Source organism: Chelonoidis abingdonii, chromosome 2 (genome assembly GCF_003597395.2).
Source record: "Chelonoidis abingdonii isolate Lonesome George chromosome 2, CheloAbing_2.0, whole genome shotgun sequence".
In the NCBI taxonomy this organism is placed as follows: Eukaryota; Metazoa; Chordata; order Testudines; family Testudinidae; genus Chelonoidis; species Chelonoidis abingdonii.
In genome coordinates this window covers 66,911,396-66,935,773 of record NC_133770.1, presented here as the reverse complement: position 1 = coordinate 66,935,773, position 24,378 = coordinate 66,911,396, and the positions used below count along the sequence as shown (strand labels likewise).

General features: G+C 39.1%; 2 protein-coding genes across 4 annotated transcripts; both read left to right on the top strand.

Moving 5' to 3' along the window:
• Positions 1-1,448: 1,448 nt before the first annotated feature.
• HOXA4 (homeobox A4) lies at positions 1,449-3,446 on the top strand. Its single transcript, XM_032773807.2, has 2 exons — positions 1,449-2,054; positions 2,459-3,446. Exons 1-2 carry the CDS (start codon positions 1,490-1,492, stop codon positions 2,788-2,790), a joined length of 897 nt encoding a protein of 298 aa, XP_032629698.1. The 5' UTR covers positions 1,449-1,489; the 3' UTR covers positions 2,791-3,446.
• A 1,574-nt stretch (positions 3,447-5,020) lies between these two features.
• Positions 5,021-23,751, top strand: HOXA3 (homeobox A3). Of its 3 annotated transcripts, none has more exons than XM_032773804.2 (4): positions 5,021-5,201; positions 9,188-9,268; positions 20,213-20,795; positions 22,180-23,751. In XM_032773804.2, exons 3-4 carry the CDS (start codon positions 20,330-20,332, stop codon positions 22,947-22,949), a joined length of 1,236 nt encoding a protein of 411 aa, XP_032629695.1. In that variant the 5' UTR covers positions 5,021-5,201; positions 9,188-9,268; positions 20,213-20,329; the 3' UTR covers positions 22,950-23,751. The 3 variants fall into 3 exon arrangements, with proteins under 3 accessions (XP_032629695.1, XP_032629694.1, XP_032629697.1); XM_032773803.2 differs by having other exon boundaries at positions 9,164-9,268; XM_032773806.2 differs by lacking the exons at positions 5,021-5,201; positions 9,188-9,268 and adding an exon at positions 12,961-13,160.
• The last annotated feature ends 627 nt before the right edge of the window (positions 23,752-24,378 follow it).

Genomic DNA, 24,378 nt, shown 5'->3' with positions numbered 1-24,378 from the left:
AATAATGGTGTAATTAGTTTAACTATCAAATTCCAATTGTCCAAGGTCAGGCGGTTGCCTCTTTTCCTTCCTGAGCTGCAAATATTGTTAGCAGACTAATTTTTAGCAATTTAGAAGTCATAGAGTTTTTTCTGCATTCTAATTTCAGTATTGTAGGCTACTTTCTGAAGTCAGTGAATTCTCCTATAATAAAATCCAAACCAAACCAAAACCAAAACTCAAAAAGGAAATTTGTAGTTTGGGAAATGCTCTCACTCGGAAAGAAATATTCCCAGTTAGTCCTTTCATTTTATTGGAAACTAACTAACTTTCTTTCTTTTTCTTTCTTTCTTTCTTTCTTTCTTTCTTTCTTTCTTCGCTAACTATATCGTTAATGGCACACAGCACCGCTAACTAATCTATTTGGTCCTTCCTCCCTTTTATATCAACTTCCGAATCTAGTTAAGTTATCGCAGCTCGCAATCTACAAAGGATAAAAGATTCTCTAATAACTAAATTATCATACAATAACAACGTTTAAAAGCCCTGGGGACAGATTATAGAGAAACAAATACTGATTTGCAATTAGTTGGCCTCTATTTCACAGGACCTAGCAGTCTCATTTCCACCTTGATATATAATGTATGCCCAATCCTAAATCAAGTGATTTTGAAATGGAGAGTTGTAAACGATTGTCATTTTATTTAATATATTATGCAATGTCAATTTCCTTTTCTGTATACTACATTTTAGTTTCTCGTTGATTTCTGATCCGCCCCCACCTCTCCTCCCCTCACCCTCTTCTCCGCCCCCCCTCCAAAAAATGCTAGAGAAATAAAATATTTGTGCCCAAGATGAATTTGCGACTGGTAGCGCCGAATTTAGGTCTCTCTCGCTCTCTCTCTCTCGGTTCCACAGAGAAGAGGGGGAAATAATTGGCCACAATAAGCAGCAATCACAGTGTAGCAAAGCTCAAACTCGCGTGGCTTTGAGCAAAATCTTGTTCTCCTGTTTTAAGAGTCCGAGACCACCCATTTGAGAAGTATCTGGTCGAACTGAGGGTTTAGGGGAGGTGGTTGGTGCGATGGATACTAAGATGCGCCTCGGATTTCGCTCCCCTTTGGCTGCACAGTTTTTTACCGTTGCTGGGACCTGTCTCCCCAACTCGGTAAGAGACGGTTTGGGCTGCTCCTGCTCTTGCCCGGGCTCCTCCGGCGCTCACAATCTTTCCATTTCCTGATCCGGGGTCCGCAAACAGCGCAGCAATTGGCCCTGCCGGTCAGGTGGTGATGTGTGTGTGTGTGTGTGTGTGTGTGTGTGTGTTGTGCGCTCGGGCTGGGGGGGGGAGGCCCAAACTTTGGCAGCCGGCACTTGACAGCGGCGAGAGAAGGGGGGGAGGGAGGGAGGGAGGGAGGAAGGGCAGGGGAGGGGGAGAAGGAGGAGGGGCCTCGCCGAGCCCAGAAAAACGACAACGCGAGAAAAATTAGTATTTTTGCACTTCAACAAATTAATGACCATGAGTTCGTTTTTGATAAACTCCAACTACATCGAGCCCAAATTCCCGCCCTGCGAGGAGTATTCGCAGCACAGCAGCGCCAGCAGCAGCAGCAGCACCTACCACCACCACCAGCAGCAGCAGCACCTGCACCAGCACCCCGCGCACCCGGGCCAGTCTCTCCCCGACTACTACCAGCGGCCCAGCAGAGACCCTGGATACCAGCCACCGCCACCTCCTCCTCCTCCCGAGGCGCTCTACCCCGCGCAGCCACCCGGCTACCCCGAGGCACCCTACAGCTACAGCAGCGCCAGCGCCACCCCGGGCCAGGAGCAGCCACCCCCGGGCGCCTCTCCTCCACCGCCTCCACCACCACCACCACCGAAGGGGCACCATGTCCAGTCCCAGCCCCTGCTCCAAAGCCACGTCCTGCAGCACCAGCGTCACTGCGAAGCAGCCCCCACCGCAGGGGCCGGGGCCAGCCCAGGCTGCCCCCTCCTGCCTGACAAGAGCCTGCTTGGCCTCAAAGGCAAAGAGCCCGTGGTCTACCCCTGGATGAAGAAGATCCATGTGAGCACTGGTGAGTGGGACTGCCTGGGGAGGAGGAAGAGGAGGAGGAGGAGAGGACGCTGAAGGTGCTGCAGGGTTGGGTTGGGTTTTTATGTGCGCGCGTTTCCTAATACAAACGTGAGAAACCTTTTGTATCCGGGGCCCTTTATCGAGAGATTTACGAGACGCCAAACCGTTAGGGCAGTAATTATAGCCCCCATAAATTTAATTGCCCTGCCAGTGGCTCTGGGCCATGTGTCTTTGAAGCTTTTCTTCCACCCAAATGCCCATCACCATTTTTTATTGCTCTTCAATTGTTTCCTTTTGTCAATAGCCTGTGAAACATTTTCTTGCAGTTATGTCTCTGATTTGAACCTGGTGTCAAGTTATTATATAATGATTATGTTCAATTGCTTTTTGTGTGTGTGTGTTCAGTCAATCCCAATTACACTGGAGGGGAACCCAAGAGGTCTCGAACTGCCTACACCAGACAACAAGTCTTAGAGCTGGAGAAGGAGTTCCATTTTAACCGTTACCTGACCAGGAGGCGACGCATTGAGATAGCACACACACTTTGTCTCTCGGAGCGCCAGGTCAAGATCTGGTTTCAGAACAGGAGGATGAAATGGAAGAAAGATCACAAACTACCTAACACTAAGATGCGCTCCTCAAACCCATCCACTGCTAGTCAGCAAGCCAAAGCACAGACACAGGGCCACCACCATCAACTCGATGGGTCAACCCCCAACTCATCATCCCTATCATGATTTTTATATTTGTTTTTTCGGTTGCCTATGTTTGTTGTTGACCATTTGGACCAAAACAACAGTATACAGAATCAGAAGAAACGTGCCCTGTACAGGGTACATGTTGAAACCAAAACCTGGACAAATTGTCTACATTGTACAGACATAATGGTTCCATTCCCATCATTCTTTTGTATTTATGAAAATACGCTGTACCTTCAGTGTCACAGGGTGCTGGATGCTGTAATGGATGAATTATGTACTCAAGAAGGACTCTTTTGTACATAACACTTTAAAAATAAAATACAGTTAAAATAATAACTCATGAGACACTTGGTGTAAGACATTGACTTGAGTTGTGTTGTTTCGTGCAATGTTCGTGGATTCTCCAGTATATGCAGACAGAAGAAACCAAATTTTATGTCATGGAGATTTTTTGAAAACTGTCCCATTACAGTCTGACAGGCAATGTTTAATGTAACAAGAATTATTTAATTGTTTTCAAGCGTATCCACTGCGGTAGTTGTGATATAATCGTTTCCCCCATGTCTCCTATTGCATTTATTTAAAAATATTAAAGGCTGTTGCTGTCTTCATATCTGGCACGTCTAACTGTTTCGGTTTGTGTACAATTTGTGAATTTTGGTGTGATGTATATATTGCCAATACTGGTAATAAAGAATACGCTGTACAAAAAAAAAAAAAAATTAAAGGCTTCAAACACAAATTCATGTAATGCTGTTTCCTAAACGTTACGCTTTGCTGATATAACTACAATTATTTAAAAATAACGGCTTATCACATTGTTTTAACTGGAATTAATCTTGTCAATACTCTTGTTTGCCTTCAAATTTAGTTAAAGAGATGCTGATGTTAATTGCCTGCCCTCACAAAAAGTAGATCCTGCTTGAACAAGCATATGTATTATTTATTGCCTCGATCACTTGTGTCCTGTAGCAACCTTGCCAGAGGTTCAGTCTGTCTATTCATTTATATGTACATGGCTATTCCCACCCTATGCACAGAAAAACAGAACTTTCACACTGACTCAATGAACTGAAATGAACTAATTTACTTTAGTAGAACTAAGACAGCTAACCATGATACACTTTAAAAATATCTGGCCAGTCATTATTTATTCGTTCACTTGGTATTTATTGTGACTTGTCAATTCACTATGAAGAATTAAGGGGATGTATGGGTGATAAAAGTTTCTTTATTTCAAAGGCATCTATTTTGAAAAGTGTTTGGTGTAAACAGAAATAACATTAATAATTAAATTAAATCTCGTACAACCCAGAGGTTTAATCTGGTAGATGTGTTCAGAACGATTCTGGAAAACAGTATTCAGGTGTTTCAAACTCATACTAACCTTCTCATTGTCAAGGATGTTGAGAAATATACCAAAGGTGGAATTATTACAATAAAATGTATACAAGTTATAAGGATTTTCATACCACTTTGTCGAAAGTATCATTGACATTGAAACGTATTAATTGAGCAGAATAACTTGTAGGCGGAAACTCTATCACTGTTTTTCTGCCAGAAAAAGATTAAGGGCCACATTTTATTCGCCATAGTCACGAACGTGTTTCCAGGTACTAAACTGGAGTTCGACGAGTCTTCTCACGTGAGTAAGGCGAGCAAGATTTAGTTCCTTTACTTAAATATATCACAATTCACTCAGTAAGAAAGCACACTGGCACAAGAATATTGTGAGCATCACTTCCTGTTCCAGGAACACATACCATTTCAATGAAAAATTTAGCATGTCACTGGAAGAGTATATTCAGCATCAAAGCTATGACCGTTGTAAATACGTTTAGCAAACAGTGTTGTCTTCACATCGAACAACTAACCACCCTGAAAAGTATGTTTTCGTTACCATGCTGCTGTTTACTAAATCCTAAAACGTTTTCCATGTTAGCTGCCCCCAAAATCAAGGAAACTAAATATATCTGAAGGTGGGGTAACTGCTGGTATCTCTCACTCTCTGTAACGTACAGCTCTCTGTTTTGTTTCTTGTGTGGAACATTTCCTCCCAATTTATTTCAAAACCAAATTAGCAGAAATGATCAAAATCCCAAATCAAACATTTTAATTGAGAATAATTTATTACTGAAGACTATGCTTATAAACCTATTCTCCCTTCGTAAAACTAAATGAAAACACGCGCTGAAAATAGCAATTTTACTGAGTATCATTAATCACCTCTTACAATAAATACTTCTTTGTAATTCAACAGCCGTTCTGAAAGGCATTCTCTTGGAAAAAGTCTGTGAAGACGCAAAGGATTTTCCTGGGGAAAAAAAAAAACGGTCACGTGTAAAGACACAGCATCTTTGCTGTCTGCTAAAAAAAATGTATCCTGTCTTGGTGGAGAATCAGGCCCGGACTGCAAAATATCACATGGCAGATTATCATCATTTAAGGTAAATTTTCATTTGTCCCCCCCCCGTTTTTAAAGCTGAATAGTGTTTGATATGTGAGTGTTACTGTGCTTCTCGTGTGATATAATCAGTGTTACAATCACTTAGAACATTAAATCGCAGACTTAAAACTCTGGCATTGTCCAGCCTTTGCTAGGGCAACCAGAAGAGTTCACTGAAAGGACAAATTTTCTATCCCATTAATTGTTTTTTTAGAGAAGCAGACTGACCCTTCAAACCCTTGACCTTTAAAGACAGTATCCTTTTAAATCCAGCTCTTGGACCTAAATATCTCTCTTTGGCTGTCTCTCTCTCTCTATCACACACACGTATTTATCTGTTCTCGCCACAAAGGAAAGCGGCACAAAATGCTAAAGGTGGAAGTTTGTCAATATTTCAAATAAAGACAAAATCAGGTCTGAGTCACTTTAATTGTCACAGTTAGAGCCAAGCCGTTAACCCCCGCCCCTTCCCACCAAGAAAAATGGTAGTTTTTCAAGGTCTGCCTTCCAGTTTCTCCTGCAATCTCTAATATACCTGGTGTTTTATTACAAGAGGAACTCATCTGTGACAAGCAGCGCAGTATTTAATAACTATAACCATTCTCCATTGAATGTTTAGCCAGGGCTCTGACATTTTTTTGGTATACTCTGCGCCCTATGGACTGCTTCTTGGGTTTTGTAAATAGGTGGGGGATGGGTGTGGGAGGAAGGAAGGTGGAGGTCTTGACAAGCTTGTCAGGAGACTCCATCTTTCTTCTCCCCTCCCTAGCCCGAGCCTCCATCCCAACCCTGAAGTCTGATCATGGGCCCGATCCTTCATTCCTTTTCTCACGAGTCACGCCAGCAGCGCTTACTCATGCCAGTAGACCCACTGAAACCAACAGACTGCGGGCGCCAGGAAAGCTTGGCAGCATCGCTGCGTTAGCATCTCTACTTTAGGACACTCTGTCATATCATTCCGTGACAGCCATGACGTGAATCGACTTGAAGAGTAAGATGCAAAAAGACTGGGGGTTCTTTCTGTGATTTTTTGAAGCACATATACCCGGATTTCCCTTTTGTATTCATGCTCCATCCTATTGCGGAATTTGTGAGATTGTTGAAAACAGTACTCCAATACATCTACAATTATATGTATCCTTTCAGATGTGTTGGTGTTGTATGAGAAATATGATATTCGATACGTATATCATGAATAGAACACAGAGCATTAAGAGCTTGAGTCTTATTTTTGTTTTAACCCCAGTTACTGCACTAGAAGGTGTTACGTTCACTCCATTGTAGACACACTGGGACCGATTCTGACACAGTATATACTACTTTACACCAATGTAGTTCCATTGAGTTCACTAGAGTCACTAATGTAAGCGAGACCTGAATGAGGCCCACTGGTTCAAATGAAGCCTGGGTTAATATATCTGAAGTCAAATTAATTATGCCAGGCATTCATTTAGCTTACTAACTGTGTATTTTCCAAGTACAGAAAGGAAACCTCTCTTTTAACTCTTTCCCACAAGATGTGCAAATGGCAGAGCAAAAGAATTCTTCCCAGACCTCCCATACCACATGAATATTGATAAACTGTGGTGAGCCAATTCTTTGTCATATTTGCCCTTATGATGCCTTTAAAACTATTTAGTATCAGTATTGTCATCATATTATCATGTGTAATAACTCTTAGAAGAGGAATGGACTATAATCATGCATGTTAACACAGTCTGCTGTAGACAATAAAAATCCGGAATCAAATGGCTAATTTAAAGCTAAGGTCTGTGGAACTGCCTGATCCTACAATAGCAGACAAGCACATGTTATTAATGTTCAAATGATCTCCCAAGAAACTGAAAAGCTGTCAAAACCAACAGAGATTATGGGATCTAAATAAGCAAAACAGAAACCCTGCACTAGTAGATAAAGGTGTTGCGTCTTTTCTTGTGTAGATATTGAAATTTTAATCTTTAAGGTCACGTGACTCATTAAATAATTAATGCAGATAGTCAGGAATGGATCCGTGGCCGTCAGTTCTCACTAGGAGTGATTCTCTCTGAAGTGAAACTCAACTTCCTATTTGAGTTTTTTAAAAAGCCCCGATTTGTCTTGAAAGATTCTAAACTTCTTAAGAAAGCAGTAGGGACTATGTTGGTAAGTATTTAGTGTGTACTTATAGCTTGATGATTGTAATTGTTTGTGCTAACTTTGTTGAAGTCTGCTGAGTATTTACTTACCAAGTTTAATATTTAGAAATGTTAATCTTTGTTTTAGCTGCTTTGTGGTCACATCATGGCTTTTTGTGATTAAGTGTTACCGAGTCAAACACATTTGATAATGTTCTAATTCACACTGTGGAAGGCTGGATACCACAGTGCAGGAAGACTGCTTTGTTCAATTTTCCTGGCGTTAATAAATCACCAGCTTCTAATGCAGGGCCAGAAAAGCAATGGAAAGGCAGCAAGCATTGTAAAGGAAAAGTCATGGGCAAATTTCTCTATGACTCATTAGTCTGAACGATTTATGCACGAAGTTAAAGGGCCGCAATGAATATTAGAATTTGGGATAACAACAAATTAAAAAAAAAAGTCACAGCGTTTGTAAAGTGCTTTATTGCTACTTAGCAACTTTTTCAAGAAGAAGTATAGTTTAAAGGACTGTGGCACTATAAGATATTGTGGTGGAACTTAATAGCTCCAAAATAAATAGCAGAAAGTCGTTGGCACCATTTTCAGATGCACATTCCATATTTTAAAGGAGGGGGGTAACCCCAATCAAGACATTCGGATCAATTTTATTGTAGTTGATAACATGATTATTGATTATGGATCAAAATGGTTAAAGAATGAGTTTTAACATAAAATACAAGTACTCTATGCCCCCACTGTAGTTTTTGGAATGATGTGAATATCAGAGCTAAGAAAACAGCAGGCAACCGAATTAAAGCTGGTGATTGCTATTTGAAAAAATTAACTTTCAATTTGTTTATAGATTTTGTCAGTGAGCCCTCTAAATTTATGAGAGGGAAATAAACAGCCCAGTAAGCTACTATTGCATTATTTTTATAGACTGTAATTCTACACCAAATTTCAAATTATTATAGCTATATCAAATTATGGAGCTACTAAATTAGCAAAGCAAAATCTCTCCTCGAAAAGTTCTCCCAAGACAGACTTAATATTTTCCAAGGCTCAGATGACACTCTTCCAAGAAATCCTGTTAGTTAACTATTAACATTTACATTTGCTGGCAATCTTAAGAAACAATACATAGGATTTTATTAAGAATAATGAATGCATGGGGTACGTTATTATATCTGATAAATACCTTTGTAAATGTGATCCAAAAATATTTGAGGAGTATTATTATTGGCTTCTTGGGGTCTGTAATATTATAAACCGACAAAAAATTACAACATCGAAGTGCTAAATTTTTCTGCTTCGTCTTCTTCTTTTTCCACAACAGCTTTTTGTAAAGAGTTGAAGGATTCGATCCTGCTTTCATTGAAGTCAACGGCAGAACTCTCATAGAATTTAATGGGAATAGATTCGGGCTGGAGTCCTCAAGTATTTGAATAAAAATCCTAGTAAACTGTACATTTAAACTGGAACCTCTTCCTCGATTTATTCAACAGAGATGAACATCGCTAGTTGTGTTTAATGTCTGCTCTTGATTAAATGATCCTAAACAAAGGTTTCCCAGAGGAAAATAAAGCATACATTCATGTAACAAGAGTTTGGAATGACAATATTTCCAAACACTTGGAGACAGAAGGCACATCAGTCTACCACAAAAGGCATGTTCAGATACCAGTATTCTTTACTGTCGTATAAAATAATCTTTTACACATTGCACTAATCAATGGTTTCCCTTCAGTAGTTCTATGCACATCCACGACTTTTGTCTTTTAAAATAATGAAGCAAACCAAATACTTCTTGTATGAATAAAAATCTTCCTTTCTGATTCTCATTTAGGCATTGCTTGTTGCTTATTTACAGAACCCCACTGCACCGAAAAAGACGATTTACTGAGCGATAACAGCAATAAACAATTCAGTCCACTGTTAGAAATTTTAGGAGGTAAGGACTTTGGAAAATAAAATCTGTTGTGGGATAGTTTTGTGTAGAGTTCATATTTCCTAGTGCTTGCATATGGGGGGAAATGCTGTTACAATGAGATTTTATTGTGATAAATATTTAACCTAGTTGGAATGTTCCTGATTGAATCCATTCATTTTCTATGGCTGGTGAATGCGAATGTCTCGACAGACAAAGAAATATATGGAACAGTATTAATAGCAGTCCTCATAGAGGCATTCGAAACAGGAAAGATGCAAAGTAATTTAAAGAGCGAAAGAGGTTGGTAATTTCTTTGTCCGTTCTTAGTTCTTTCCAAAATCGAAGTCTCAAAGCAAGAGACAGGTAGTGGAAGCAGTTTTAGTGTAGAGTGGCTTTCGTAGTTTTTTTACTTGGTTCCCTTGAGTAGCTTTGCAGTGACTCCTGTGTAATTTGGAATTAGGAACATAAAAATAAATGTTCTTTGATTTTAGAAACGCTGGCTTTTGCTTCAGAAAATACACCAGAGGAGCATAGGTGTTTTTTTTTTGTATTTTATATATTGTTGGACTTCTCTGCATTGTGTACATGTTTCTTTCATGATTCAGTTGTTTTTTAAACAACGAAATGTAGTGCTCTTTGTGGTGACAATATTATTCTGGCAGTGGTAGAAGAGAGGGGATTATATAGAACTATTTCAAATCCTTGCCAGATTTACCTGCTTATTTTTTATGCTGATACATAATTAGTGTAGTTTACTACCTTTTAAAGACGGACATAAATTATAGGGTTACGAGGGCTACATGTGTTGATTTAATAGCCTGTTGAAATCCTTCCTACAAAGAGACACGGCAAATATCCATTTATTCCCCTCTTAAGAAAAGAAAAAGAAAGCATAATTTAGTAGAATAATGATTTTATCCCGCATGCCCCACATATATACCTTTGTCCAGAAGTAATTGTGATTTGTAAATTAACCATATATTCTCAAGTTTCACTCGATTTCAGTAAAAATGTCTTTAAATAGGTTGTATCGTTTTAAAATACACTTTTTCTTTTAACATGAAAAGGAATTGTCAAAATTCAGGTGAACTAACTTCATCGGTAACAAATACATATTCATAGGTAAACAACTTTGCCCTGTGAATTTCAACTGGGAGAGAACGGAAATAAAAAAATATATATCAAGTAGTGTTTCCATTTCTTCATTCACACAAGGGGATAGTCTTACCTTTTAACTAGTGACATAGGCATAACAATGAAAGGTAGACAGAGAGCAAGAATATTTCGAAATCTACTTATGTAGCCACTTAAAAGGACTATTAATACTAATATTTGCTTTCAAATCTATCACAAAGGGACTCTCTTTATTAGCACACATTTTAAAACTGCTGTTTGTTGATATTGCTGCTTGGAATCTCAACGCAAAGCCATGTGCACAAAGCATAAAAATATCAATAGTAAATCTTCGGAGAAAGTAAGGTTTTCAGGTCTTAAAACAAACTTTTCAGGGCTCCAAATCATTGAGGTAATAAAACAAAGTTGAGTCTCCAGGAATAAAGCAATATGTTGGATGGCAAGGCAAACCAAACCTCTGCTGCTTTCAAGTCCATTTGAATTTGTGTTTGAAAACTCATAATCTTGATACTTGATCAAAGAAATTGAATTCCAGAACCGGTGAAAGGGAATTATTTTCAGCTGCGGTCCAGGACCCGGTAAAGTTAGAAAGTCTCCCAGTTCTTCTAAAGCACATCCTGAAGAAGTAATTCATATCAAGAAGTTACTTTTCTTAATAATTACTTAATTTATCCACTACATACAATAAATTAATTGTTAAACTGTAGTTTTAACATTAGCTTGATCATTAAAACTAATAAAGATGTTCATAGAAATAGGTTTTGAAAGCCAATAGTCATAGCTAGCGTTAAGGCATTTAAGTTTAAGCTGTACCTCTGACTTATGATTGTGATTTATTGCTTTTGTAGTTTCTATTTGCTCAGGACTGCAAGTTCTAAAGCCATCCTTCTGCTTTTGATGCAAAGCAGTCGATAACTTTTTACAACAGACCGAAGGAAGACTTGATGTGCTTTTTCAGCATCTGCTCCATTATCCATTACTTCCAGCTGCATTGTTGCAGGATAACTTTTTTTATGTGTTTCTTTTATGGAATCTAAAATCACTTTATTTAAAATAGCCATGAATCCATCCCTAGTAAATTCCACTATTGGTTTAAATGTAGTTCTCTGCTATAGAGTTAAAAATAGTGGTAGAGTTCTGGAGCTGCATTTACTATGTGTGTCTAAAATGCTATATTTCCCAGGATTTTTTAAATTGAAGCTTCTTAGTGACGATACTATATAAATGTTCTACTGCTATCAAAGTCACTTCCATTAGAAATATTGCAAATTTTTCTTCTGTTTTAATGTCACGCTGACTTTGTTGGAATGTCTACTAATCTATACTATTACTGATGGTTTAAATTCCAATAACCGTTGGTGTTCCACTTTACAATCAAAGCGAGATTATTATATACAGTTTGGCCATAAAGTCTGTAGATGATAAAATTAATCTTTTTTACAATTTTTTTATCGCCAATAAAGTATTGGTGAAGTGATAAAAGAATATAAAAAGTAAGCTAAAAGTTTTATGTAAAAATGCTAGAGTGGGGAAAGGCTTGAGGCAGATGATATATTGTAAAATGCACAATGGTGGTAAGAAATTCAGAGTGTGAAAGTCATCACAGTGGCACAGTAGCACAATACAAGTGTGAAATATGTTATTTACCCCAACTATCTTTATAAGAGCTCTTTGATTTTGTGATTTCTTCTATCTGTGGTGGGATTGTGTAAATAGGAAAAACTAAGTTTTAGAGGGAAGACTTCATTCAGATTAGAAAATTGTTCACTTCACAGGTTAACTCAGGAGACGTATATGAGGGCTGTTCCTTTTTTTCCTGGACAGTTAGATCGTTTTGTTTCTAAATTTTTCAACGTTAGAAGCCTACAATTTTGTGCATCACTCAAATAGTTGTATAGGAAATGCGTAAGCGCAGGTTTAACAGGAAGGTCCCAAAAGATTTTGCAAAATTCAGATCCTCCACTCCGAAGCCAGGCGCATTCTTCACAGAGTGTTACAACGACAAAAATCAACCACATTCTTAGAGGAGACTCTTTTTGCCTTTGTCAGGTAATTTCAGGTCTTTTTAGTTTCTATAGCTGCCCTGTTGTAAAGTGTGGGTGTTAAGCAAGCGCCATACAATAGCAATACAGAGACGCCTGTAGGGAAGACTGGTAATCAGAGTAGTCGTTAAGGAGGTCCTTACTGAAATAATAGTGTCAAGAGTTGATTTTATTATTGGATTGCAAAACACACCATTATTAAATGTAGATCAGTGTGGCGGGTGTTTTGGGGGGAATGCCAGTTAATTAGGTTTAATATAAAAGTTCATTGTAATCATATAATATGAAAATAATTTCTCTTACCTTGCATGTGATTTTGTGTAAAGAAATATTAAGTATGGGGAAAAAATAATCATCTCCGGCTGTTGATTTTTTTCTTTAAATTCTTCTTAATGTATTGGGTTAAGGCTTTAAAAATCAGAGGATTGCGCTTAGAAACCTTGTTCCTTCAATGATTCCCTATTTCAAATAAAAGGATTTAAGTTGACGTATGACCACGTGAGCACATAATACAGCGCATTATTGTGGCATTTGGAGTGGAGACCCGGGCTGGCTTCGTCTGTGATTACGCTTTTCCAGTTTCTGTTCAGAGCAAGCACTGCTTTCTATTATTTTTTCCCTCCCTCTCCCTTGCAAGAGCTTTCCATTTCGGTTGCAGCTTTCGTTCCTTATGGAAAGGTTATTGTCGAGCTGATAGGACGAAATGCTTCGTTATAAAGGATGGATTTTATTTTAAGGTATTTCCGTTGATTGTTCATTTATGTGGTGAGTTATTGCTGGTCGAGGCAAAGGTCAGTAGAAAAGGCTTAAGGGTGTGCGTGGATCCAAATCAAGCTTCGTGTCCCCCTTTGTTTCAATTTGCTGCGGAAAATATTCAAGTATCTCTTCGCAGCAAAGAAACCAGAGAGTTTCTTATTTTTGCCCCTAGAGATTCTGTGTTTCTTTTATGAGGATCTCCCTCTGTTAAATCTCTGTTACAGCTACATTACTGTTATCTTTTAAGATCAAGTGGAGACTGGGAGGATCTTATTTTTCTTGAAATATATACAGATCTGTGTGTAAAAGAGTATTTTAGGAGATTGAGAAACACCCCTGGAATGGAGTCGAGGTTCGATTTGTGGCTGCTGTTATTGTTTTGTTTTCTGTGTGCTGCTTTTGCCGATTCCGGCTCCGAAAATCGATGAGTATGCAATTGTGCTGCCATTTTATTTATGATGCTTAGCGGTACTTTGTTTACTATGCGAGCAGGGCTGGATTAGCTCTCTATCGTATCGAGGTTAACAATTCCAGTTGAGAAGGGATTGCCTTTCTTTCCTTAGTGAAACCAAACCTGGATTTAGCTAAGAATTATCTGGCTATGAACAAATGTCCATCCACCGATTCTAACAATAAATCAGCCTCTGGAAATTTGTTTTACTCTGAATAGGCGATCTGGATAGCGAAGGGGGAGGGGACAATCTCCTTTCTGTAAGGATTTACATGATCACTAAATTTCCTATCTCTACCACTATGTCGTAACCTGCGCTATATAACTACATTTATCGTGTAGAGGGAAATGCACCTCAAATAAGCCAAAAAATGAAGGGATTCCTTGTGTTCTACAAGGGGACAAATGTTATATAAAATTACATCCACCAGTGAGTTCCAGCTTTGGGAAAGGTCAGAGTGCTGAGGTTTGATTTATGTTTCCAGTGAGTTGGGGCAGCATGCTCGCCTAGATGCGGCTGTGTCATTTTGTCCCAAATTACTGGGCACTTGTAATTACTCAATTTATGAACGGGTCATGGAAAAAAATCGAACTATTAGAAACAAAACGTTCTTTACTGAAACACAAAGGCAGAGTTTAATTTAGAACGACTCGCGGCCATTCTCCATGGTGCCAGAAAGCGGAAATGTAGAATTTGGGTTTAGCTGCCAACAGATACACTCAGAACAGAACTGACCCAAAGAAATGCCAATTTCATCACACATATCGAAGCATGTTCCCCTTTATTAGCCATAGTGTTTTTCTTACGCAATTAAAGCAGGGCTATTTCACTCCCAACAGTATGTTTAAAGCTAAAGCAGGTCAAACCATATTTTAAACTGGCCAAAAACGCGTCGGGAAAATAAAATGTAAGCTTTAATAGCAGCCTTATTGCTTGTCATCGTTTCTGATGATTTACGACCCAGTTCTGGTGCATTTTTGACCCAGTTAAAACACTCATAAATAAAAAAAAAGTCCCAATATAAAACGTGCAGATCAAGAACAGTTGTGTAGACGGATATTTCGAAAGCCTTTCTGCTTGTGTAAATAATCAGAGTGTTGAGTAAATACAAAATGAAGTGTCAATTGCGATTTTATGGTGTTCGATAACACACACGGTAATGCAGATTAAACAGGCTTATTTGCAATATTTGATAATGCACTCATTTTCTAAGGCAACTCACAGCCTTGCTCATCTGTGTAATTACTCGAATGTACATTTTATAAGTAATTTCTTCAATTCTCTCTTTTCCCCAATTTGAAGCAGGTAGAATATTCTTCCCACTAATTATTTTCCCCTAAAATATGCGGAAATAATAAATCGTTTATAATGTTAGGCGTTTCTGCCAGAATGGATTCAATAAAGATTTATATTAGCTATTTTACACCGAGACTGACAACATTTCAGTGAATGGAGAGAACTCCGATACAATGGAAACTGTCCAGAAACACATTACATTTCAAATCTCACATGTTTAACCAAAATATAGAGGAAATTCTTCCCTCAAATTAAACCCATGCAGTCCCATTGGCTTCTGTGGGGTATTAGGGAAGGAGAGAATTTTGGCCCTCTGTTAGTGAAAGATACATGCATTTATCTTTGTATAACGTGCAGTGCAAATATGCACATTTTTATATGTTACATCAAATTCAAATCCAGTCACACAAAGAACAATCACCTGCGCACCTTAAAATTACATCTTTGGGTAGCGAGAAAGACAGGACTAGAGTTATTGTAAAGTAACTTTCTTTTCTTGTACAGTAAAATGTATCAAGGAAAAACATACCTCAGTAGCTCAATAAACCATTTAATTTCTTTAATTAAAATACCTTAACAATTCCCACTATTTAGAACAAAGAATCTTCCCCTTTTTCCTCCCCCTTCCAAAACAACATACATATTTCAGTCCAAACTTTAAACGCTCTAATATTAAAACACCAAATATTCCAGAGGTATTCTGGAGAGCTCCCAAAATCGGCACAGTTTCCTGAGTCCGGAGGTTTTTGAAGATGTATAAGTAACCATCTTCCAGTTTCCCCTGTTTGCTCTAGGAGGGTTCTGTAGGGGTCTCTTTGATTGCAGCTTGCAATTTTAGCTGGAAACGGAGAAAGACAAATCAGCAGTTTCAGAAAAAAGAAGTGTGGGGTTGATTATTGACCAAAGAAGCTTTTCTTCAAATGCGATATTCAAGGGGCTGTTTGAAGCAAAATGCATACGAGTGAATTTTTGCCTCTTCTCCCCTCCTACGCTGCCCGACTTCTCCTTTCATGTTGTGCCATCGCAATATGCCATAAGGAGCAAGTGTTTTCTGTTTTAGTGCTCTGTTTACAGCTTTGGTGCATGAAGCCATAAATCTTGTATAGCCATAAATGACAAAAACCATTGGTATGCATAAGAGGCCACCCTGGCCTTAGAGTGCTTTTTATTTGTCGTTTGCTTTGTTTTTGCTTTAAGGTGACACTGTGCTCCCTTGCGGTTTTAAGCACACTATTTATATTTTTAACACCTTAATTAACGAAGGAACGACAAATTTACACCTCCTAATTATTCTAAATCTCCACTTAACGTGTTTTACCCAAACCGGCTCCTTTATGCGTGGTTATAGTCTTAAACTTGATTTGAACTGGAATGTAACCGAAAGGAATTCCATGGTTGTTGCTGACGCGCGTACATTTGTGTTGTCAAATTTGGGTTATTTTTTTAAAAGCACTGAAGTTTAAAACATAAACCCTCCAGATACACCTCAGCAATCTATACAGATAGGTGTGCCAACATAGGCATAGCATGTGTCAAATGTATGTGTGTGAATGCGTGAAAGTATATACATGCACATATAGGTGGATAGCTCTATAGGTATATCGATGTGTATGTATGCGTAGATCTATCTCCGCACATAGGTGAATATATCAGTATGTGCATATGTGTGTGGATATCAATATGGGTGTATGTGCATGTGTACATCTCTATTTGCGTGTGTATATGTTTAAGTGCTAACTGTAATTATTTCATTCGTTCCACTAAAAGCATTGCCCAGAGCACAGAGCTGATTGGAGTTGCTTGGATGAAAGACATAAACCACAGATTAATTATTATTATTGTTAGTATTACTGACTACCTTTCCCACAACTTTCAGCATTCATGAGCTCGGGTAGATAATATTCCATATCTACCAAAAACCGATTCACACAAAAAACTGGTCAGAGTGACCCTTTGTGAGTGCCGTTTGTCTTCATTAGCATAATTTTCCTGGACTTTAGTGACGCCTCGGTGCAGGGGGAGCTGCACTCCTTCACTCCCCTCTCTTCTCTCACTCCTTCATTCCTTCTCCGCAACCCCCACCCTGCCCCAGACTTCCCGAGGCGGCTGCGGTTTCCCCCCCCCCACCAGACGTCTTTTGCGTGTAATATTCATAAGAAACATACCCATTTTCTGTGGCACTACATGAAGGAAGCCCTGAGACTTGATAGCTCTTATCTTTGGGACCCGCTTGCTGCCCTAAGGGCTGAGCAGGGAGAGGAAGGGGGTCCAAGCCGAACCAACAATCCCTTGCGAGTCCTGAGCAGTGCGTGCTCCTCCAGTCTGGGCTGGTGGGTTCCTGGTGCAGATGACTTGAGCTGGTGCCCATCTCGGAGCCGAAGGGACTTGGCTGGGGGAAAGTCCTGCTCCCTGGGTTGCGTGTCGCAGAGCCTCCAAAGAGCATGTTGGCTTCCGCCTCAGTCGTCAGAAGTTAAGGTAAGCAGGCCACAAATACGCTGCTATCAGTTGTGAACGGCGGAGTTTATGTCCCAGTGATTTATGACCATAGACTTAAATCTCGGTTCAAGAAGAGTTCACAAGCAGGAGCTTCCTCCCAGGCAGTGACTGATACCCTTACACTTCGCATGCAGGCAGTTTCTCCCTCTTCCCTGAACTTTTCTTTATCTGTCAGGAAATCTTTAGAGGCTGCCTGCTTTTCTCTCCTGGATCAGAGTTCGGGCTGGGGGGAAGGCGGGTTGGAAGGAAGGAATTTTGTTAGATGTACCAGGGTGGGGGGAATAATTGGGAAATGGGGAACAAGTAAGGGACCTGCTCGGACCCCCTCCCTCTCCCTGCTCAGCCCCTGGTAAGGTAACTTTCCTCCGTGTCTTCTTTATCTTTCGGAAAGCTTGTTAAAGTGGCACTTGTTTAATTCACAAATATTGATCTTGTCGGGGGAAGGGCCACTCCAAGATTTTGGGGCCCAATTTTGCTTTCACTCCTTTGCGACCCCATTGAAGTTAGTGGGGTCGCCCTGGTATAACCGAGGACAGAGTCAGGGCCGTTGTTTTCAATGTGTAAAAGAGAAACATTTTTCCCAGCCCAGGTAGCAGTTTCAGTGACAAACTTTTGTCCTCCTCTGTTTTTTAGTATCTCTGGCACTTTTAAAAAAAGTTGTTGTACCCACAGTTTCCCAGTTTTCTATAACTTTGCAGAAGCTGCTTTACTCTGGAAAACAAAACCTGAGTTGCTCTGTCTGCAAATAGATTTTCCAGAACGTAAAATTTTTCTCTCTCAAAATCAAGTTGCTTTTTGCTTTTGTTTTAGCTCGGTGCAGAGCTCTGGGAATATTCTTCACCAGACTTTCTACTTAGCATTACCCCCTTGGACGTGTTAGTCACTGTAACAAACTTTAAAATGTCAAAAATAAAGTGAAGCATTTTAAATGGGCGACCAAGACTCTAAGATCACTATTATTTAATTAATGTTTTGTTTTCCTGAGACTGAGTCCCATTTCTCTGAGTGTTTCAAGGGAACTAAATGAAACCTGCTTTAGGGCCTAAGAATCAGGCACAGTAACGGCGGGGTAGGGGGAAGGTTGTGCTTTATAATTGAGGAACTGGAAATTAATAAGTTTATATATATATACTTTACCTTGACCAGCTTATTAGTTCAATAACATCCATGGGTCTTAATAAAAAATCAAATGGTAACGCTTTTGGGGGGTTTATTACATTAGTCTATAATAAAAGAAAGGGACCATTCCTTTCTAAGTAACTTGTATCACTTTAAATACATATATTTGTAACTATTGGCGTACATTATGTAACACTTTGTCCTCAGAGGCTCATGCGGTTTTAAGTGCCTTGGAAAAAATCAAGCAACATGAGACTGTAGCGCACTATTTTTGACCTGGTGTAGCTGTTTATCAGCAACACAGAGGTGGGTGCGGGTAGAGAAAAGGATTTTAATGTCTGAAAATAGTGTGTGTGTGTGTAAGAGTTCCTAGATTGGAGATAACATTCTGATCTCCTTTCCCATTACTGAGGACACATCTTTAACTGGTTATTCTCAGGCAGGTAAACAGCATGAGTTAACAAAAAAGATTCGCACGGGCTGTAGGAGCATTTTATGGTTTGTGTGTCCATCCCCTCTCTCCAGCCAAATGACCCTCATACATCAAATTACATAGCAGTTTCAAAGACAGAACCTATTATCGTTAAGTTGGAAGGAAAGTTCAAGCCGTGGTCATGGAGATGAACGCTGGTTTTTCAGGTTCCTGGTGTTTTTTCCAATCCATCATGTTTTAACAGGTAGAATTTGGTAGCTTCCATGAAAAGAAGTAGCTCCAAAACAACTTCAAAAGTCCCTTGATTCCTTACGAACTTTTGATTATAATTGTCATTCCTAGAGAACAACATTCCATTTCTGGGATTTTTTTTTTTAAAGTGAAAGATATAAGAGATGGAAATTCCAAACAGGCCGATTCTACCAGGCTCACTTAAGCGAAAACTCCCAAGTGACAACTGGAGAACAGTCCCCAAATTATTTACTTTGATGGCTTTGTAAAACTGTTTGGTCCTGGTTGCCAAATCTGTGTCCAAGTTTAAAAATTTACTGCAGTTAAAACTGATTTATGTGCATGAGGTGGGTTTGGTATTAAATATCGAAGTTAGTACCAGCTTGATCTTCAAGTACTGCTTCTTCCATTTGTTTTTGTCAAGTATTTTATAGGAAAACAAAATATGCATTAGACTGCGTGCATGTGGATCTTCTTGAATAGAAAGGCTTTAAATAGTTTTTTCTTTCCCACGTAATGTGTGTGTGTGTGTGTGTGTGTGTAAAATTAAAAAGTCTTATCCAAACTGTGACCACAATATAAATATTAAAAATAAGATGGCAGTGGTTACTGTGAAGTACAGGAGAAAGGTTTATTACTCTCCTACAGCAGTGAAAGCGAACGAGAGAACCACTCCCCTAGTGCAACATACGTTTTCCTTGATTACCCTTATCTGGAAGCGTTGTATTTAAATAATTCTCGGGTTCCTTGTGTGATAAATGATAAAACAATTCACGGTGTTATAAACCCTGGAAAAGCCTTCTACTGGTGCAGTAAACCACATATCTGTAGCTGCCAGTAAATTCAGGCAGCTTGTTATATCGAAATTCTCTTAGCCTAAGGCCAAGTCATGCTGCTAAATATTGCTGACCACTTTTTCTTTTATGGCTTTCATGTCACTTAGCTATTGAAAGTAAGATGGATTTGTACCATTTCTTCACTCTAGTGTGCTTTCGCTACACCCTAGGTCTACCAGGAGAGGCCATTGGAGGAAGAACGTCACGTGACAGAGGGGTGCCAATGTTATTCTTTAAGGGTGTCAAGACCCTGTCAGTTTGTGAAATAAATATTGGGAAACAACGAAATGCAAAAAGCGACCTACTACGACAGCTCTGCAATCTATGGTGGCTACCCCTACCAAGGAGCAAATGGTTTCACTTATAATGCTAGTCAGCAGCAATATCCTCCATCTTCATCACTTGCGGAAACTGAATATCATCGACCTGCTTGCTCTTTACAGTCACCTGGCAGTTCTGTGTCCCACCATAAGGCCAATGAAATCAATGAGAGTTGCATGAGGACCATCACTAGCCAACCCATTCAGCCCCCAGTTATTTCAGAGCAGCAACAGCAACAGCCTCCAGCCCAGCAGGCACCACCTCCACCTCCACCCTCTGTCTCACCACCTCAAAATGCCAGCAGCAATTCTGCCCCATCTAACACTACCAAGAGCCCAGTTATTAACTCACCCACCATGTCCAAGCAAATATTCCCATGGATGAAAGAGTCTCGACAAAATACAAAGCAGAAAAACAGCAGCTCCAGTTCAGGTATGAAACGTATTTACGTTATAAGTGACTTACTTAACCTCGCAGGCCAAATTGTGGGATCAGGTATTTGTAGTTTGTCCTAGACATGTCATCTTTTAAAAAAATATTGTGGGAATAATCATATTTCTAATGTCACTTTTTAACCATGTATCTTCTAGAAAGTATTTTCGACTGCTTTAAAGTGACATTGGTAAAATGTTAAACTCAGCCTTGAAAATTATTTCTAAGTAATTTAGTTTCTAGGCACTTCTGTTTTCTAATGTCTAAGGTTAATATAACATTTACCTCTTAGTCTGTAACATTCCATTCCACAGGTTATGTTCCCTCTTCTATTAAATCATGTCAATATATAGAGGCCTAGGCCTCTAGCCAGAGGCACATCCTGAATATTTTGTTGGCACAGTGCTATTAGAATAATAAGACAGTGACCTAGCCCTGCTGAAGTGTAACTGGAATAAAATAGCTCATTATCATCTGCAGTCAGGATCAATGCTTTACTTATATTCAGACCCTATTCTTATTTTATCAGACTGACTGGCAAAGTTACAAGTCTACTAAACAAAGATCAGTTATGAGTAAAGTAAAGTTAGGTCCATAAAAATACTACTGGGGATTATAGTGTATATCAACACTATTATTACACAAGTACATCTAAATCAATAACTCAAGCTTCAGTTCCCAGATATTTTGTTTATATCAGCAAATTTTTCTTTCATGTCTTTCTTATGGTTTGATAATATTACCATTTACAACATTGTATGTCATATATTATTTTATTCATCAAAGCAATGTGTTTATATATATGTATACATATTACATACATATTTATATTTATGTTTATATTTACATGTATATGGTTATATTTATATTTTTGTTTGTATATATGGGACATGTGCACATGAGTGTGAGTGTGCACACACACACACAGAGTTCATGTGTGTATGATGAGATTTTCAGACCATTCTGGAGGATTCCATTGATGGAAGTATCTAAATCTTCTGGACTGCTTTGAGGAAACCAACAATAATATATAAAATATAATCAGACTTTTGCATTAAAGAGTTCATAAGACTCACTTTTAAAAAACCTTTTCTTCTTGTATAAGGATTATTTCAGGTAAACTACAATATTTAGTGTGTTTAATTGAGGCAGTTATAGTCATACAGCGACACTTCAAAGGTGAAGGAAAATAACGGTGAACCGTTCAATGCTTTTAGTCTGGCATAGTTTAGTTATAGAAAGAAATATGTACGTTTCATTAGAATATTTGTATACCAGTGAGCTGGGATCTACAGACACTAATCCTAGCCATGGCTTCTATTGTTTCTGGTTACTGTGTTCAGGTTCCACCATGCTGATTGTATTCTTTGTGTGATTTACATAGGTGAGAGCTGTGCTGGTGATAAAAGCCCTCCAGGGCAAGCCTCCTCTAAAAGAGCACGTACAGCTTATACAAGTGCCCAGCTGGTAGAACTGGAAAAGGAGTTCCACTTCAATAGATACCTTTGCAGGCCAAGAAGGGTAGAAATGGCTAATTTGCTCAATCTCACAGAAAGACAAATCAAAATATGGTTTCAGAACCGCAGAATGAAATATAAAAAGGATCAAAAGGGAAAGGGCATGATGACCTCTTCAGGAGGACAGTCCCCAAGCAGAAGTCCTGTGCCTCCAGCTCCTGGGGGGTATTTAAACTCTATGCATTCTTTAGTAAACAGTGCTCCCTATGAGCCCCAGTCACCTCCATCATTTAACAAACCTCATCAAAATGCCTATGGCATCCCTGCATCATATCCAGCTCCTCTCAGTAATTGCCCACCTCCTCAAAAGAGATACACAGGGACAGCAGCGGTTACTCCTGAATATGATACTCATCCTCTTCAAGGCAACAGTTATGGAAATCCACATATACAGGGAAGCCCCGTCTATGTGGGGGGCAACTATGTGGACACCATGACCAATTCTGGGCCTTCCATCTTTGGTCTAACTCATCTCCCTCATCCTTCCTCTGCCAACATGGACTACAGTGGGACTGGGCCAATGGGCAACAATCACCACCATGGACCTTGTGATCCACACCCAACATACACAGACCTTACTTCTCACCATCCTTCTCAGGGAAGAATTCAGGAAGCGCCCAAACTCACCCATCTGTAACAGACATGAGTTACTAAGTGGTATGAAGTCCCCAACTTTTTAAAACGTACTTTCCACCCTACCCTCCCATCTCCCTCTATTTTTTTTTTGTTTTTTGTTTTGTTTTGTTTGGTAAAACGTTCTATAGTTTATGTGACGTAGCAATATTTGTTGCTTGAATTGCTCTATAGTTTCAATAGTCGATATTTATCTTCTTGAACTGTAGCCTTGTGTCTCGCTTTGGGAGTATACATAGGCTTTATACTTTACTTCTACACTTTTATCAAAACAGGGTATATGAACAAATTTTCTATAACAATGATTCTGAAATGTGAATTTGTTCCTACATGATTGATCCCACGGGGAAGCAATTTTTTATTGCACTTCTTTTAAATAGCGAGAAAGAAATCAAAGGCGCTTGAACAGGGGCTCCCTGGACAATTATTAATACGTGTTAAGTCTTTCAATGTGTGTATGCTGGTGAACATTCAGATTAATTTATATTTTTTTTGAAAACATTGAATAATCTAAGTGTTTAAAATTTTATTTATCCCAATCTGTTCATATTTATATATATATAAAAAATTCTGTACCCTGAATATTCAGGAGGTATTTACCTGGCCGTATGTTAGATGACATATTGGCATAAGTAGGAAATATCATTTGAAAGGAAACTATTACTCCTTTATTTAAAAATATAATAATGCAATAAAATCTGAAAAAAATGGATCACAAATTGAATAATTTATGCTTGTAACATCCAGCTAAATGGAAAATGTGTAAACCTGAAAAGAATAGATTTGTTTTGAAAGCTATACATTCCTTGCTGCTCACATTCTGAAAAAAATAAAGTTTTTATTCTGAATAATAAAGAGTTAAGAAACGATTATTTGTTTAAAAAGACCCAAGCCATGTGATCACTAAGTGAACAGATACACATACACATATACACAAACATCCGATACCCACGTAGCCTCCAGCCCCTTCTATTTTCCTTATCAAGATTTTAAAACCTGCAGTGAACTGGCAAATCCCAATATGTCTTATGAGCTGTGACAGTTTCAGCGTTGAAATACCAAAGATGCAAACGATCCGCCTTTTGTGTCCATAACGTTAGGTGCTGAGCTTCAGGCATGCTTACAGACACTGCTGTGGGGAGGATATTTTTGTCTGAAAAATATTTATTTGGGTCAGAAACAAAACCAGGTTTATTTCGCAAACAACACTGCTCCACTTAAAGCTCAGGTGCCGGCGCCGAACAGAGTGATTCCCGAAACAGTGCTCGGAAGGGTAAGCTGGTCCTTGCTCCAGGAATGTTGGACTTCGCCATGTTTGGCTCTTTTTTCCTCCTGCAGGAACCCACTTCACCAACAGCCGTCCGTATGGAAAAGGCTCTTCTCGCCTCTGCACTGAAGGGACCTCTGGAAAGCCGGGCGCTTTCTACTCCCAC

What these genes read in the sequence shown, in the direction of transcription:
- HOXA4 (XM_032773807.2), top strand. Translation starts at nt 1,490, where the DNA reads ATGACCATGAGTTCGTTTTTGATAAACTCCAACTACATCGAGCCCAAA. An exon ending in GAAGATCCATGTGAGCACTG is followed by an intron (nt 2,055 to 2,458) that starts GTGAGTGGGACT and finishes GTGTGTGTTCAG; the next exon opens with TCAATCCCAATTACACTGGA.
- HOXA3 (XM_032773804.2), top strand. Translation starts at nt 20,330, where the DNA reads ATGCAAAAAGCGACCTACTACGACAGCTCTGCAATCTATGGTGGCTAC. An exon ending in AAACAGCAGCTCCAGTTCAG is followed by an intron (nt 20,796 to 22,179) that starts GTATGAAACGTA and finishes TGATTTACATAG; the next exon opens with GTGAGAGCTGTGCTGGTGAT.